Source organism: Scyliorhinus torazame, chromosome 17, assembly GCF_047496885.1.
Source record: "Scyliorhinus torazame isolate Kashiwa2021f chromosome 17, sScyTor2.1, whole genome shotgun sequence".
NCBI classification, from domain to species: Eukaryota; Metazoa; Chordata; class Chondrichthyes; order Carcharhiniformes; family Scyliorhinidae; genus Scyliorhinus; species Scyliorhinus torazame.
Genome location: NC_092723.1, coordinates 73,989,758 through 74,006,350, shown reverse-complemented (window position 1 = coordinate 74,006,350; position 16,593 = coordinate 73,989,758). Strand labels below are relative to the sequence as shown.

At 54.0% G+C, this 16,593-nt stretch overlaps 1 protein-coding gene across 3 annotated transcripts in view; it reads right to left on the bottom strand.

The window, feature by feature from the left end:
* Nucleotides 1-16,593, bottom strand: part of LOC140393950 (bile acid receptor-like) — a 321,209-nt gene that overhangs the window by 116,831 nt on the left and 187,785 nt on the right. For all 3 annotated transcript variants that reach the window (XM_072480640.1, XM_072480639.1, XM_072480638.1), the window contains one exon: nt 2,594-2,956. In XM_072480640.1, the coding sequence (XP_072336741.1) occupies nt 2,594-2,956 (363 nt within the window). The remainder of the gene's footprint in view (nt 1-2,593; nt 2,957-16,593) is intronic.

The window sequence follows — 16,593 nt, the reverse complement described above, 5'->3', positions numbered from 1 at the left end:
CAGCCGGTGACGAAGGGCCGGAGCAAGTTTGCGCATGCGCGGAACGGCCTGCGTGATCTCGCGCATGCGTGGACCGGCCGGCGTATTTCCACGCATGCTCGGGTATTCTCTTCTCCCACCGGCCCCCAGGCAATATGGCGGAGCCCTACAGGCTCCAATCGCGGACCCTCCCATTTGCGTTTTTGCTGGGGGGGACTGGGACGCCATTTAAAAATGGCGTCCTGATCTCTTGTTACAATGGGGAGTCCTGCCGAGCGGAACTCTCCATTGTAAAAAAAGGGCCATGTGCAGCCTTGGCCGTGCATTCCTCGTTCAGGTGCCTTATTTAAAGCGAGTCACGTTGAATAGCCAAGTGTTTCGCGACACTGTGAGTATCGGTGAGGAATTGAACAAACGGATGTGATATAAAATAGTTAGTTCAAATATTAGTTACAGTAATGTAGATGTGGGCCAGTCTAATAGTAGTGAGTTCACAAAGCACAAAGGACAAAGGAATTCAGAAAGCATGGCAAGGAGGATGGGGAAAAGGAGGATGGGTAACAAGAGGCCCAGGGTTAAGGAATGCGAAGTGAGCCAATCAGGATGTATGGCCATGTCAGGAGGGGTATAGGATGACCTATAGGAATCTTGTATGTGAAACTTGATGCCATTTGAATGTATTTGCAGAGATCTCGTTGTCTCCGACCTCACTCAGTTCGGGAGACCCCAGGAGACAGCTTGTGTTCTGGATCTCGGTGAAGCGAGTCAGACTTGCAAGTTGGTTAAAATAAATAATACTATACCTACAAATCCATCTCGAGTTTTATTGAGGCCAGACTGACGGGTATAGAATTCAATATTGTCATCGGGACATACACGGCTATTTGCGCTCGCTAGGAGACTTTGTTCCCTTTTGGGAAAATCGCATCCTGGGTTTATTTCGATGTACAAAACCTCCACTCCCGGAAGGGTCTCCCTCCTTGACCTGCACCCAAGTCGGGGGTTTATACACTGCTGAGGTTTCACCTTGTTGAGGGAGAAACCCCGCCCCCCGTTACTGGGGAAGTTCATAGTCTGTGGCGCTCACGGGGAAATCTGATAGTCTTTGCACTGTGACCTCCACGGCAATTATAACAGCAAGCCTTTCTTTTATCTTATGAAGATAGAAAAGGAAGATAAACAGAAGGATGCCAGCTGCTCAGGCTGTTCTATACACACCAATGATTATCTCACCCACACTCAGAACAGAGGTACACATTCTTACTGTATCAGCGTGTTGGCAATTACGGATGTCACAATTTGTGAATATTGTAAAGCACATAAAGGATTAATGTAATGTTACTACTCTAGTCACTAGATGCTGCTATAGAGCAACCATATAAATATCACATGTCTCCTTGACTTCTGGGAGACAGATGAAGATAGATGGAGAGAGTGGAAGAGAGCAAGATAGAGTAGTTGTGAGATAGTTGAACTAATAGTGCAGATGTGTAGTGTAATCTTTACTTAACAAATTCCTTAGTAATATGTTTGAATCTAATTCAGTGTCGTGGAATAAATTAGCTTTGTGTATTGAACATAGCTTGCTGTTCTTTGTTAGCATTGCAACCTTCACCATCCTGAAAGAACTAAAACAAAGAACACAACAGTGGAGACTCCAGTTCTCCTGGGAACCTGTGTTGTCTGTAACCAATGAACAAAGCAGATGGCACTGGCTGCAGGCGGCAATTGTGTTAAACAGCAAACAGCACAATAATGTGTAACAAATGGGCGAACCTTAATCTCTCGGCCCATTTAATAAGGTTATTAAATTTAACTGTGTTTGGGTGCTGTTTCCTTTAATAGTTGTTACAGTTATAAAGCATCAATAAACATTTTATAGAGTGCAATTAAACTGTAAAACATAATTTTTATTATGTATGACTTTGTATATTTTTATATCTGAAAATCTTCAAACCTTATTGCTTTCAGCCTTTTCGGTCTAATTTGTACATACAATTGGACACACTTACAGTGATGAATACAAACATACTTTCTGGACCTGTAGTTATTGGAGTTTAGAAGAATGAGAGGTGACCTTATTGAGACATATAGGATTCTCAGGGGGCTTGACAAAGTAGTTGCCAAGAGGTTGTTTCCCCTTGTGGAAGGGTCTCGGAGCAGAGGATGAGAAAAATATCAGCCACGATAGAATGGCGGAACAGACTCGATAGAAGAGTGACCTAATTCTGCTCCTATGTCTTATGGTCTTATGGCATAATCAACGAGTAAGGAGTTGTCCATTTAAGACATAGGTGAAAAGGAATTTCTTCTCTCAGAGGGTAGTGAATCTGTGAAATTCTTTACTGTAGAGGCTGGGTTGTTAACTATGTTCAAGGCTGAGATCGGCAGAACTTTTAATCATTAGGGAATCAAGGGTTGTGGGGATAAGGCAGGAATGTGGAATTAAGGATATCTTATTGGATCAGTCATGATCTCATTGAATAATGGAGCAGACTCGATGGACCAAATAGCCTACTTCTGCTCCTATGTCTTATGGTCTTATGATCTCATGAATGATGAGTGAAGCAGTATGAAGATAAAGCATTGCGATGTAATAAAATGACACTCTTACCTTTGCATCCTTCACAGGTTAGTGCATTATAGTGATATCCTGAGGCTTTGTCCCCACACACCACACACAGCTCCTCCTCACCCTTTATTCGCAAAGATGAATGGTTGAGTCTAGATCTTTTCATCACAGGTATTCCTGCGTCAACATCACTGGGGCCCAGGTACTGTGGTTTGTTGAGCTCATATGAGTTAGGTGAATAATGTCCTTCTGGTGAATACTGTGGGTAATAACTGTGGGTAGAGTAGTGTGCTTGTGGCTGGGGTGTCGCCACTGTAGAGAATTGCATGCTGGGATACTGGCTGTATGGAGTCATCTGCAGATCCGGATCTTGAAGAGGATAGCTGATCTGATCTGTCAGAACCTCTGGATTTAAAAAAAACTAGAAATTATTGTTTAGCAATAAATCTGACCATAAACCTTTTAACATTTCCAATGAAATTATTCAACTACCTTAATTTTAAGGAATAAACGATTGATTAACTTGAAATGTTGCAGCAATGTAACGTTTTGACACTGTTTACTTTTAGAGACAACAGTCGACTGAGGGCATAATTCTCCCGTTTTGAGATTAAGTGCAGTGACAGGAGGCTCCAGCAGCGCCTTTGCCATTGTCCAAAGTGGTGGGATCCAGAGCCAGGTTTTGCACTTGAAACCTCATTAATTATATACAGGCAAGTTGCCCTCTGGGTCACCTGGCATCTGAAAGCTGATTCATCTGCCTGCAGTCAGCTGGCGGGTTCAAAGTTCCCAGCACTGTATTCAAATACCAGTCCTGCGTACACACATCATGCTGTCCAGCCCACCTGTCTTCACCAGACTGCACAGGATGTCAACAAGCCAGAGGGAGAATTCTAGCAGCCTCAAGAAGAGTTCTGTTCCTTGATTCAACCACCTTCACCCAGAGCCCATCACCTATGAGGTACTCATGCCTCACTGTATCTTAAAGTCTTTTTGCACCTACCTCCAATAAATGATGTGGTACTCCTTGGACCCCCTTGCAGGTATAGCGGGGTCCAGCTTCCCTCTCCTCAGACTTCGCTCTGCCTTTCATTGTTTGTCTTCTTCATCCATCTCCTTGCCCCTCTGCCTGACATTGGAACTTTTCGCCCCCTCCCACTTTTCACAGCCCTCCTTCCCCATTGCCCCCCATTGTCATTGTGAGGCTATGCCGCCCTATCCCGGCTAGACCTCGCACCTCACACCAGGTGGAACTTCTGACCTTTGTTGTGATGGCTGCATGAGTCCCACAGCACATTTCTGTCCAGATAGATACGTACGTGGAACCAGGTTGCAGGAAACCACTATATTCCCCAACCCCAGGCACAATACTGATCTAACTCAGTGACACAGGAGGGTACGATGCTGTCCATGAAGATCAGCTCGGCTTAGAGATGGAGGGCAGGAGCAAACCTGTCCCAGCAGAGTGGTGAACAGTGCATCAGGAGCAGCACAGCATTATGGCAGAATGGTTGCTGCACTCATCTCGAAGACTGTTGTGAACTGAGGACTGCCTTGTACATGCGACTCTTTAGTAATTGGGTTTTAGACTGGCGTATTTCCACACTGGCCTGATGCAAGATTGAAAGGCCGAACGGGCAGCTTTTAATGAGCATTCCTGAGATGCAAATGACATCCATACCACCAGCCAGGGGGAAGATTGACACCTGATTAACCCGCCATTGGGAGAATTGTAATGTGATTTAACGCCACCAGATTTGAGGCCTTCTGGCTCCCACTAGATTCTCCACTCCCACCCACCACTGAACATGCTGGCGGTGGGATGGGAGAATTCCACCCTTACCATCTACCATCCGCCAGTCTGAAAAACAACCATCCACCATGTCTCGCTATTTTCAGCCCTTCAGCCATTTGTTATCCAATTGACTCTGACTCTCCTATTCCAGGCACCTCAATTGTATTAATCAGCCTTTATTGTGAGACCTTGTTGAACACTTTTGTGCACATCCACCAAGTTCCCTTCATCAACATTCTCTCTTGTTACATCAAATAATGGTTTATGTTGGCACGAGGAGCAGTGCCCAGAAGCAATTTCCCCTCTCATGTCATGCAAATTTATGCATGGCAGGGAGCACAAGGGATTCCGTTCCGAATCCCGCAATTGGTCTGCCATTCTGAGCAGGCAGCCCGATAGCGAGGTCTGGTGGCTCCCCCACACAATGCAAATCCTGCCTCCCCCACTGCTGACAAGTAACGACATCCTCCCCCCCTCCCCCTCACCCCCCACCATGCGGAATGCTAGGTCACCCACCCCTCACTGCCTGCACGCATGAGGGTGAACCGTCGCCCCCCCACACATCATAGGACTACATGCATGTCAAACAGTGGAAGCAGTATGCTATAGTTGGAGATAAGTGATCCCACAATCAATGCAGTCCTGTAACATCCAGTTGTGAATAGTCTGGATAATTAAACAACTGCTGAGAGGAGGAGGCTGACAAACATCCCTATCTTCAATGATGGCAAAATCTAGAATGTTAGTGTAAGAGACAAGGCTGAAGCATTTGCAACCATGTCAGCCAGGATTGCAGAGTGGATGATTCATCTCAGCCTCCTCCTGAAGTCCCCACCATCACATATGCCAGTCGCAAGCCACTTTGATACATTCCACATAATATCGAGAATCAGCTGAAGGCACTGGATACTGCAGAGGCTCTGGGCTCTGACAACACCCCACATGTAGTGCTGAAGACGTGTGCTCCAGAATTAGCCTCACCCCTTGCCAAGTTGTTCCAGTACAGCTACAACGTTGACATGTACCCAGCAATTTGGAAAACTGCCGAGCTATGCCCTGTCCATAAAAAACGGGACGGTATTCTCCATAAGCGGGAACTCCTCTTCGCCGGCAGTGCACCCAATCCCGCAGATTTCCCAACGACATGGGATGGCCACAATGGGAAACCCCATTGGCCGGCTGTTGGGACGGAGGATTCTGCTGCCGGTGGGGGCGTGCCGCTCCAGGAAACAAGTCTGACGGAACGGAGAAGCACGCCCAGGGACCTCTCGCAGTTCCGTCGCATCTGTTCCAATGATGCTACTTTCCAAAACAATGCTGCTGACATGTCTTCATTCTTCCTTAATCGTGGTTTCCCACCCACTGTGGTCGACCGGGCTTTCAACTGTTTCCGACCCATCTCCTACACCTCTCTCACCCCTTCCCCTCAGTCCCAGAACCAGGATAGGGTCCCTCTTGTCCTCATTTTCCACCCCATCAGCCTCCGAATTTAAAGGATCATCCTCTGCCAATTCCACCAACTCCAGCACCACTGTCAGCATTTCATGGGGACCACTCCCTCTGGGATACCCTGGTCCACTCCTCCACCACCCCCAACAGCTCACGCTCTTCCCATGGCACCTTCCCATGCGACCTCAGAAGGCGGAACACATGCCCATTTACCTCCTCCGTGCTCACCATCCCTAAACACTCTTTTCAAGTAAGGCAACGCTTCACGTGCATCTCCTTCAATCTGGTCTATTACAATGTTTTACACTGGAGAGACTAAACGCAAACTGGGTGACCACTTTGCAAAACACCTTTGATCCATCCACAAGAAGGACCCAGAAATTCCTGTAACTTGCCATTTCAACCCACTGTCCTGCTCTAACGTCCGTCCTTGGCCTGCTACAATGTTCGATTGAAGGTCAGCGCAAACTGGAGTAACAGCATCTCATCTTCCGATTAGGCACGTTATAACCTTCCAGACTTAACATTGAGTTCAACAACTTCAGACTGTGAACTCTTTCCTCCACCTTCACCCAATTTTTATTTCTATCAATTTATTTTCATTTCTTCCATTGATCTGTTTTCCCCTTATTATTCTCCCCCCTCCCCCATCCAACTTGGGTCATCTGTTCCCTGTTCTTAGGTGCCATTTGACACATCGCTCACCTTTGTTCTGCCATTAACACATTCTAATCTTGGCGGCACGTGGCGCAGTGGTTAGCACTGGGACTACGGCGCTGAGGACCCGGGTTCGAATTCCAGCCATGGTCACTGTCCATGTGGAGTTTGCACATTCTCCACATGTCTGCATGGGTTTCACTCCCACAACCCAAAGATGTGCAGGTTAGGTGGATTGGCCATGGTAAATTGCCCCTTAATTGGAAACAAAATAATTGGGTACTCTAAATTTATATTAAAAGAAACACATTCTAATCTCTTTATGTGCCACTATCTGCACCCTTCTTAGCTTTAATCACCTCCTTTTGTCTCTCTGTCCACGACATCTTTGTCAATCTTACCTTTCATTGAGTCCCGTATCCAACCCCACTGCTCCATGCATGCCCACAATAGTATAAATCTGACCCTATTTCATAATAATAATCTTTATTGCCACAAGTAGGCTTACATTAACACTGCAATGAAGGTACTGTGAAAACCCCTAGTCACCACATTCTGCCGCTTGTTCGGTACACAGAGGGAGAATTCAGAATGTCCAAATTACCTAACAGCGGGACCGGGATTCTCCGACCCCGGGCCAGGTTGGAGAATCGGCGGGGCGGGGGGGGGGGGGCGCGAGAATCACGCGACGCTGCTCCGACGCTGGCCCACCGATTTCCCCCGGCGATTCTCCGGGCCTCGACGGCCCGTGTGCCCACCGGGTTCGGCCGAGTCCCGCCGGCGTAGGTTACGTATCGTCCTACCCGGCGGGACCTCGGAGTTCTGCCTGCGGAGGCCGTCCTGCTGGGGGGGGGGGTGGGAGGATCCGACCCCGGGGGGGGCCTACCGATCGGCGGGCGGGCTATTTCCATGGGGGGGCCTATGTTCCTCCGCGCCGGGCCCCTGTAGGGCTCCGCCATATTGCCCGGGGGCCGGCGCGGAGACAGGTACCCATGCGCATGCGCAAACTGCCGCCGCCCGTGGCGCGCCGGCTTTCGGGCGCCGGAGCTGCGGACACCACCCTAGGAAGGGGTAAATACCTGGACTTGGAGGCCACTTGACACTGGAGTGGCTCGTGCCGCTTTTCACACTGGCGTCTGAACTTGGCCACGGGATTGGAGAATCCCGGCCCACGTCTTTCAAGACTTGTGGGAGGAAACGGGAGCACCCGGAGGAAACCCACAGACACAGGGAGAATGTGCAGATTCTGCACAGGCAGTGACCCAAGCCAGGAGTCGAACCTGGGACCCTGGCGCTGTGAAGCAACAGTGTTAATCACTGTGCTACCGTGCCGCCCAGTTCTCTCCAGCTTTAATAGAGTCATCCAGACTCGAAACGTTCACTCCCTTCTCTCTCCACAGACCAGCTGAGATTGTCCAGTATTTTCTGCTATTATTTCTGCCAAAGTACTACTGGATTTAAAAGAACATGGCACGTGGAAGGATGATACACTGAAATGATTTCAAGGAAATTTATCTGAAACTGTTCTCTCTTAGCACTAACACTTTTTATATATAATGGATTACAAATTATGTTATGCAGCATAACCTAATTAAATTAGAACTGTCTTTTGCAACAATTTACGATTTTGTGGAAAGGTTCCAATGTTGCAGTATTTCCAGACATTTTAATGTTGCATTTAATTTTTATATTGAAATGTACAGAAATTTATCAATGAAATGCCAAAAGAAACAATTCTTTGTTAAAATATGAAAAGTATTCTTCTTGACCACACACACACAAAATACAATATTCTCCAGGGGAAAGTTGATAATTCACATTGAAACATGCTGTCAAGTAAACTAAATCAACTTTCCTCACTTTTGCCTTAGGCAATGGCCTTACTTGAGTGCAGAGCCCAGGGAGAAAAAAATGGAAGTTCTTATGAGGTCACAGATCTGAAACATTTGGCTGGATTCTCCGTTCCTGAGACTAAGTGTTGAAGGCGGGGCAGGATTCGTGGACAGCAAAACCGGCGCTGCACCTGGACCGGTTCAGCGACTGTCAAGGGGCTAGCACCGGCGCCACGTGGAACAAAATCGATTCCAATGAGAAAAGGTGTGGAGTTCGCCGGGTTCGCGATTGACACTCAAGAGGCTGACAAGCTGCAGCCGCAACACACTGCACTCTCCACACACACCACCCCAGCCAACAAGATGGCAGCAAGAGGTGCGGCCCCACGCTTTACGAACACCAAATTTAGACCCTCCTGGACGCCGTGGCGGAGAGGCGGGCCACCCTGTACCCCGGCCTGGGAAGGAGACTGCCAGTCGTCACTGTTCGCCGTGCCTAGGCGCAGGTGGCAGAGGCGGTAAGCTCTGTTGTGTTATGCTGCTTCGGATAACACAGGCTGCTACTTGATGCAGTCTTAACTAAAGGATGCTCCAGACACTGAAATTAATTCAACGTGTTTTATTGAACTATTAGCACAGTTTTCAATGAGTTTGACTCTCTGCTAATCTAACTGTAGCAACTCAGTCTAACTGTACCAGCTTGCTCTAAGCCACGTGCTGGGGTGTGATGCTGCTGATCAACCCTGTCTAACTCTCTAGATGTCTGTCTGTGGAAAGAGGCAGGGTATGAGTGCCTCATCCCTTTTATAGTGTTTATGTCATGCCCCTTTGTGATGATGCCACCTCTGAATGTCCTGTCTGCCCATTGGTTGTGTCCTATTCTGAGTGTTCATTGGTTGCATGTTTGCATACCGTGACATCTCCCCTTTTTCTTTTAAGATGTATATACATGTGAATGTGCTGTCTAATGTGACTGACTGAGGAATACAGAACAGAACGAACAAAACAAATGCTCATATGTCCAGTCTCTGAGGCTTGCGTCTGATCCTCGTCGACCATCGGAGAGGTGGTGGAGGGGATGACAGTGTCTTGACAGGCAAGTGGGAGGCACGACTGGTGGCCTCCTGGTTCGAGGTGTCTGGAGGTGGCAATTCGACATGTGGAAATGGAGGGGAAAGTGGTTGTGAGCAAGCAACTTTTCTCAGTGCCCTTCGATTCCTTCGCACAATGGAGCCATCAGCCATACGTATGACATAAGGGGCGAAATTCTCCCCCAACGGCGGGATGTCCGCCGACTGGCGCCAAAGACGGCGCCAATCAGACGGGCATCGCGCCGGCCCAAAGGTGCGGAATGCTCCGCATCTATGGCAGCCTAGACCCAACATTGAGGGACTAGGCCGACGCCGGAGGGATTTCCGCCCCGCCAGCTGGCGGAAATGGCATTTGTTGCCCCGCCAGCTGGCGCGGAAATGCGGCGCATGCACAGGAGCGTCAGCGGCCGCCGACAGTTTCCCGCGCATGCGCAGTGGGGAGAGTCTCTTCCGCCTCCGCCATGGTGGAGGCCGTGGCGGAGGCGGAAGGGAAAGAATGCCCCCACGGCACAGGCCCGCCCGCAGATCGGTGGGCCCCGATCGCGGGCCAGGCCACCGTGGGGGCACCCCCCCAGGGTCAGATCGCCCCGCACCCCCCCCCAGGACCCCGGAGCCCGCCCACGCCGCCTGGTCCCGCCGGTAAATACCAGGTTTGATTTACGCCGGCAGGACAGGCAATTTCTGGGCGGGACTTTGGCCCATCCGGGCCGGAGAATCCAGCGGGGGGTCCCGCCAACCGGCGCGGCCCGATTCCCGCCCCCGCCCAATCTCCGGTACCGGAGACTTCGGCGGGGGCGGGGGCGGGATTCACGGCGGCCAACGGCCATTCTCCGACCCGGCGGGGGGCCGGAGAATGACGCCCATGATCTGGGCGTTGTCTGTCGAACAACGACAGCTGGAGCGGACCACCGACCATCCGGTATCTTTATCCTGACTGTGTCTGCCGGAGATAGCACGTCCAGATAAGCAGCATGTGTGTCATAGCCCTGCTTCTGGCTGCTGCAAAGCTGCTGCACCTTCTGCAGCACCGGGAGGTGATCAAGGTTGGGCCGGTGTATGTCTGGTGCATCGTCCGCAGGTCCCTGGTCATCAGCAGTTGAGTTGGCGACATGCCAGTGGACAAGAGAGTCGCCCGGTACACAAGTAGTGCAAGGTGTACGTGGGAAGCGGAGTCCGAGGCTTTGCGGATGAGCTGCTTAACGATGTGCACACATTTTTTGACTTTGCCATTGGACTGCGGATAGTGCGGACTGGAGGTGACATGCCTGAAATTGTAGCTCTTGCCAAACGTGGACCATTCTCCGTGGACGCACGGGCCATTGTCGCTCATGACGGTGTTCGGGATGCCGTGCTGTGAGAATGTCTCTTTACTCGCTTTGATGACGGTCCGTGAGGTGAGGTCTGGCAGCTTCAGCACCTCAGGAAAGTTCGAAAAGTAATCGATGATTAAGATACAGTCGCGACCATTCGCGTGGAATAGGTCAATGCCAACCTTGGACCACGGAGAGGTCTCTAGGTCATGTGGTTGGAGCTTCTCCTTGCTCTGCGCTGATTGGAACCTCTGACAGGTTTCGCAGTTCAGGACCATGTCCGTGATGTCCTGGTTGACGCCGGGCCAGTAGACAGCTTGCCGGGCCCTGCTTCTGCACTTTTCTACGCCCAGGTGTCCCTCATGAATCTGCCGCAGCACCATGCTCTGGAGACGTAGTGGGATGACTATCCTGTCCAGCTTGAGCAGGATGCCGTCGATTAGTGTCAGGTCGTCCTGTAGAATTGAGGGCATTGCCCTTTCTGCCAGCCATTGCTGAGGTTGTGGATGACTCGCTGCAACAGGGGGTCTTTGGCCGTCCCTTCTCGGATGAGAACGATCTTCTCATCTGTTGCCGGGAAAGTGCTTGCACACAGTTGTACCTGCAATTCAATGTGCTGGATGATCGGCAGTGGTTCACTGGGTGAGTTGACGGAGTGGGACAATGCATCGGTGATGATGAGCTCTTTGCCAGGTATGTACACCAAATTGAAAACTTGGACGTCATTCTCCGACCCCCCGCCGGGTCGGAGAATGGCCGTTGGCCGCCGTGAATCCCGCCCCCGCCCCCGCCGAAGTCTCCGGTACCGGAGATTTCGGCGGGGGCGGGAATCGGGCTGCGCCGGTTGGCGGGACCCCCCCGCTCAATTCTCCGGCCCGTATGGGCCGAAGTCCCGCCCAGAAATTGCCTGTCCCGCCGGCGTAAATCAAAGCTGGTATTTACCGGCGGGACCAGGCGGCGTGGGTGGGCTCTGGGGTCCTGGGGGGGGGCGCGGGGCAATCTGACCCCGGGGGGTTCCCCCACGGTGGCCTGGCCCGCGATCGGGGCCCACCGATCCGCTGGCGGGCCTGTGCCATGGGGGCACTCTTTCCCTTCCGCCTCCGCCACGGCCTCCACCATGGCGGAGGCGGAAGAGACTCTCCCCACTGCGCATGCGCGGGAAACTGTCGGCGGCCACTGACGCTCCCGCGCATGTGCCGCATTTCCGCACCAGCTGGCGGGGCAACAAATGCCATTTCTGCCAGCTGGCGGGGCAACAGACGCCATTTCCGCCAGCTGGCGGGGCGGAAATCCCAGCTGGCAGAAATGGCGTTTGTTGCCATCCGGGCCGGAGAATTGAGCGGGGGGTCCCGCCAACCGGCGCAGCCCGATTCCCGCCCGCGCCCAATGTCCGGTACCGGAGACTTCGGCGGGTGCGGGGGTGGGGATTCTCGGCGGCCAACGGCCATTCTCCGACCCGGCGGGGGGTCGGAGAATGACGCCCCTGGTCTCAGTGGGTGTCATTGCCCGTGACGCGTATGCTACTGGTACCCAGGATGATGTGTCATCTCTTTGAAGCAACACTGCCCCAATGCCATCCTGACTCGCATCTGTGGATATCTTGGTCTCTCGGTCTGGGTCAAAGAATGCAAGGACGGGTGCACTGGTGAGCTTGGCTTTCAGCTCCAGTCACTCTGTTCGGTGCTCCGCCTTCCACTCAAAGGCGGTTGATTTTTTCACCAGGTTGCGTAGGGCCATGGTGTGTGTGGCCAAATTCGGGATGAACTTGCCAAGGAAATTGCCCATTCCCAGGAAGTGCAGTACTACCTTCTTGTCCTCGGGGGCTTTCATTGCCTCGATGGCTTTAATTTTGTCTGTGTCCGGGCGAACACCGTGTCGCGAAATCTGATCGCCCAGGAACTTCAGCGTGGATGTCCCAAAACAGCACTTGGACCTGTTTAGCTTGAGGCCATGCTCATATATGCGTCAGAATACTTTCTTGAGTTGCGACACATGTTCCTCTGGGGTTGTGGACCAGATTATGATATCATCAACGTAGAAACAAACCCCTTTTATTCACTTCATCGTCTGTTCCATGATGCGCTGGAAAATCTCTGATGCCGAGATGATGCCAAATGGCATTCGGTTGTAGCAGAATCTGCCAAAAGGCGTGTTGAAGGTGCAGAGCCTTCTGCTGGATTCTTCAAGTTGGATTTGCCAAAATCCTTAGGATTTCTTCCCTCTTGCGGATGGGGTAATGTTCCCGCATAATGGGCGAAATTCTCCGTTATCGGCGGAAACTCCGCCGATCGGCGCAAAAAACGGCGCAAATCCCACTTGCGTCACGTCATAAAAATGGGCCGATAGTCTGCGGCCCGAAATGGGCTAGCAGCGACGTAACGGGATCCGCGCTTACGCAGTGGTTCACGCCGTGCAGCGTCATAAGCGCTGCACGGCGTGACGGCTCATAAGGCTGATGAGAGGCCACTGACCGTACACGAGGAAAGGGCCCTGGAACTGGCTGGCGGACCTGAGGACCGGGAGGTTGCTGATGCAGAGGTCGGGGCCCCACGAGCAAGTGAGCCACCAACAGCTCCCCCCCACCCGACCGGAACACCCGACCGCAACACCCGACTTGATGGCTGGCCGTCGCTCAGCCCCGGGGTTCGAGTCACGCGATGTGGAGGCGCTCCTGGACGCGGTGGAGCAGAGGAGGGACGCCCTGTATCCCGGGCACGGCCGCAGAGTTGCCCCACGCCACAGCCGGCGTCTGTGGAGGGAGGTGGCAGAGGCCGTCACCGCTGTGGCCCTAACACCACGGACAGGCACCCAGTGCCACAAGAAGGTGAACGACCTCGTCAGAGCAGGCAGGGTGAGCCTCCCCCATATCCCCCATATCCCCCCTCCCCATATCCCCCATATCCCCCCTCCCCATATCCCCCATATCCCCCCTCCCCCATATCCCCCCTCCCCCATATCCCCCCTCCCCCATATCCCCCATATCCCCCCTCCCCCATATCCCCCCTCCCCCATATCCCCCATATCCCCCCTCCCCCATATCCCCCCTCCCCATATCCCCCATATTCCCCCCTCCCCATATCCCCCCTCCCCCATATCCCCCATATCCCCCCTCCCCCATATCCCCCCTCCCCCATATCCCCCCTCCCCCATATCCCCCCTCCCCCATATCCCCCATATCCCCCCTCCCCCATATCCCCCCCTCCCCCATATCCCCCCTCCCCCATATCCCCCCCTCCCCATATCTCCCTCCCCCATATCCCCCCTCCCCATATCCCCCCTCCCCCATATCCCCCCCTCCCCCATATCCCCCCCTCCCCCATATCCCCCATCCCCCATATCCCCAAGTGAATCCAGCCCTAACCTTAACCTCTGCAATGCACGCGCAACTGATGGCGTGCATTCATATACCTGCCTAACACTGTTGCCTTTTACCCCTGCCACCACCCCCCCCCCCCCACAGGAGAAGCGCGCACACAACAATAGGGAGCATGTGAGGACTGGAGGAGGGCCCGCTGATGAGAGGCCACTGACCGTACACGAGGAAAGGGCCCTGGAACTGGCTGGCGGACCTGAGGACCGGGAGGTTGCTGATGCAGAGGTCGGGGCCCCACGAGCAAGTGAGCCACCAACAGCCCGTCCCCATATCCCCCCTCCCCTATATCCCCCTCCCCCGTATCACCTGATCACTGCCTGATGTCTAACCATGCATGCTTCATTGTGTATCGCAGGACCAAACGTCCAGGCACCCATCCCCGCAGATGCAGACCGCCCGCAGGATGCCCCTTGGAGACCACAGGAGACGGAGAGACCCGCATCCTCCAGCATGCGATGCCCACAGGATGCCCCTCGGAGACCACGGGAGACGGAGAGACCCGCACCCTCCAGCATGCGACGCCCGTAGGATGCCCCTCGGAGACCACAGGAGACGGAGAGACCCGCACCCTCCAGCATGCGACGCCCGCAGGATGCCCCTCGGAGACCACGGGAGACGGAGAGACCTGCACCCTCCAGCATGCGACGCCCGCAGGATGCCCCTCGCACACCACGGGAGACGGAGAGACCTGGAGCAACAGGGAGACGACACCCCCGTCACGTGCGGGAGCGACCACCCAGCGATGAGGGGGGCAGCCACAGGCCCCCGTCACATCCGAGCCAGGACACCACTACCCAGGACACCACTATCCAGGACACCCCTACCCGGGACACCACTACCCAGGACACCCCTACCCGGGACAGCACTACCCGGGACAGCACTACCCGGGACAGCACTACCCAGGACACCCCTACCCGGGAAGACGAAATACCGGACAGTGACTCAGAGTGGATGGGTGGAGACGAACCCCCACCCCAAAGTGCCATGGACTCAGAGTGGGACGAAGAGCACGACACAACGCCACTGCTGTCACCAACACCCTCCACCATCGCAGAAACACTCACCAAGGTTGGGCACTTTAGTGATGAGGTGTCTGGTACACTCACTGGTGCGCACAACACAGCCGTCCCGGTACAGCAGGTGGAGGTAGGAGCAGCAGAGGGACCGGGCGGTCGGAGGTCAGCCCAGGCCAAGCGAACATCTGCCACCCAGATGGATCCCGGGTTCCTGCAGTTACCACACCCACACATAGATCCGATGCAACCACCGACACGGAGACGAGCGAATAGGGTGACGGGTGGCTTGCGGCGGCTGCGGTCGCAGGTGGAGGAGTCCACCCGCGTCCAGGAGCTGGGAGTGGTCCCGGTCATGCGTGCCACCCAGGCTGACACCGCACGGGTGGCGTCCGCGGTGGAGGCAATGGGTGCGACGGTGTCAGACATGGGGAACGGTTTGCGAGGCCTGGGGCCTTCCGTGCAGGCGGCGTCTGTGGCCCAGGAAATGGCTGCCCTCTCACAGGAGGCCATGAGCCAGTGCCAGCGCCAGATGGCAGAGGCGCTCAACGCCATAGCCCAGTCTCAGCAGGCCATGGCCCAGTCTCAGCAGGCCATGGCCCAGTCTCAGCAGGCCATAGCCCAGTCTCTGCAGGCCATGGCCCAGTCTCTGCAGGCCATGGCCCAGTCTCAGCAGGCCATCGCTGAGGGCATCGGCGCCAGTGGCCATGTGCGAGCTGGCGTCGCACTGTCGCAGACAGGGTTCGACAACCCCCTGGGCTCCATGGCTGCAAACCTGCAGACCCCTGTCGATACCAGCACGGGCCTCCAGGACTGGCAGCGCCAGATGTCGGGGGCGCGTCGGATGGCCAGTCCGTTCGCATCCCCCACCCATGTAGAGGCCTGGGGGCCATCGGGCACCCCGAGGGAGGAGGAGGTGGTGTGGTCCGTCCCGGCTCACTCTGTAGGGGAGGTCCCGGTACACCGCGACACCTCGGACTCCCCCCCTTCCGTCCCAGGTGCATTGGGTGGGCAACGGGCAGGACAGGCTGGCAGCTCGCCATCCCAGTCGCCCGGGCCGCAGCCTGGCCCATCTAGGCCAGGACGCCTCAGGAAACGGCCGCCAAAGGGATCCGGTGTCAGAGGGCAGGAATCACAGGAGTCCACCTCCAGTTCTGCTGTACCGTCTGGGGAACCACGTAGACGTAGTCAAAGGGCCCGTAAGGCCAAACAATTAGACACTGAGTAAGTTGGCACGGGTGCAGGGCACAGATGAGTTTTAGGGGCTAGGGCACGTGCATGAACTCCTTTGGTTATTAAAGTCAATGTTACACCTACCGAAGCTGCCTTTGTGCTCTGTCCAAAGTGTGCGGGCGTGTCATGTACGTTGAGCGCAAGTGTGTGTGTGACGGGTGGTCTTACCTCAGCCCCAGGTGAGTCTGCCCCCTTCCCCCTGGGCCGCCATCAACATCCCCCGGGCAGAGGACGGGACCGTGCGCTGCAGTGTCACAGCCGCATGCAGGGATGGTCCGGGTGGATGGTG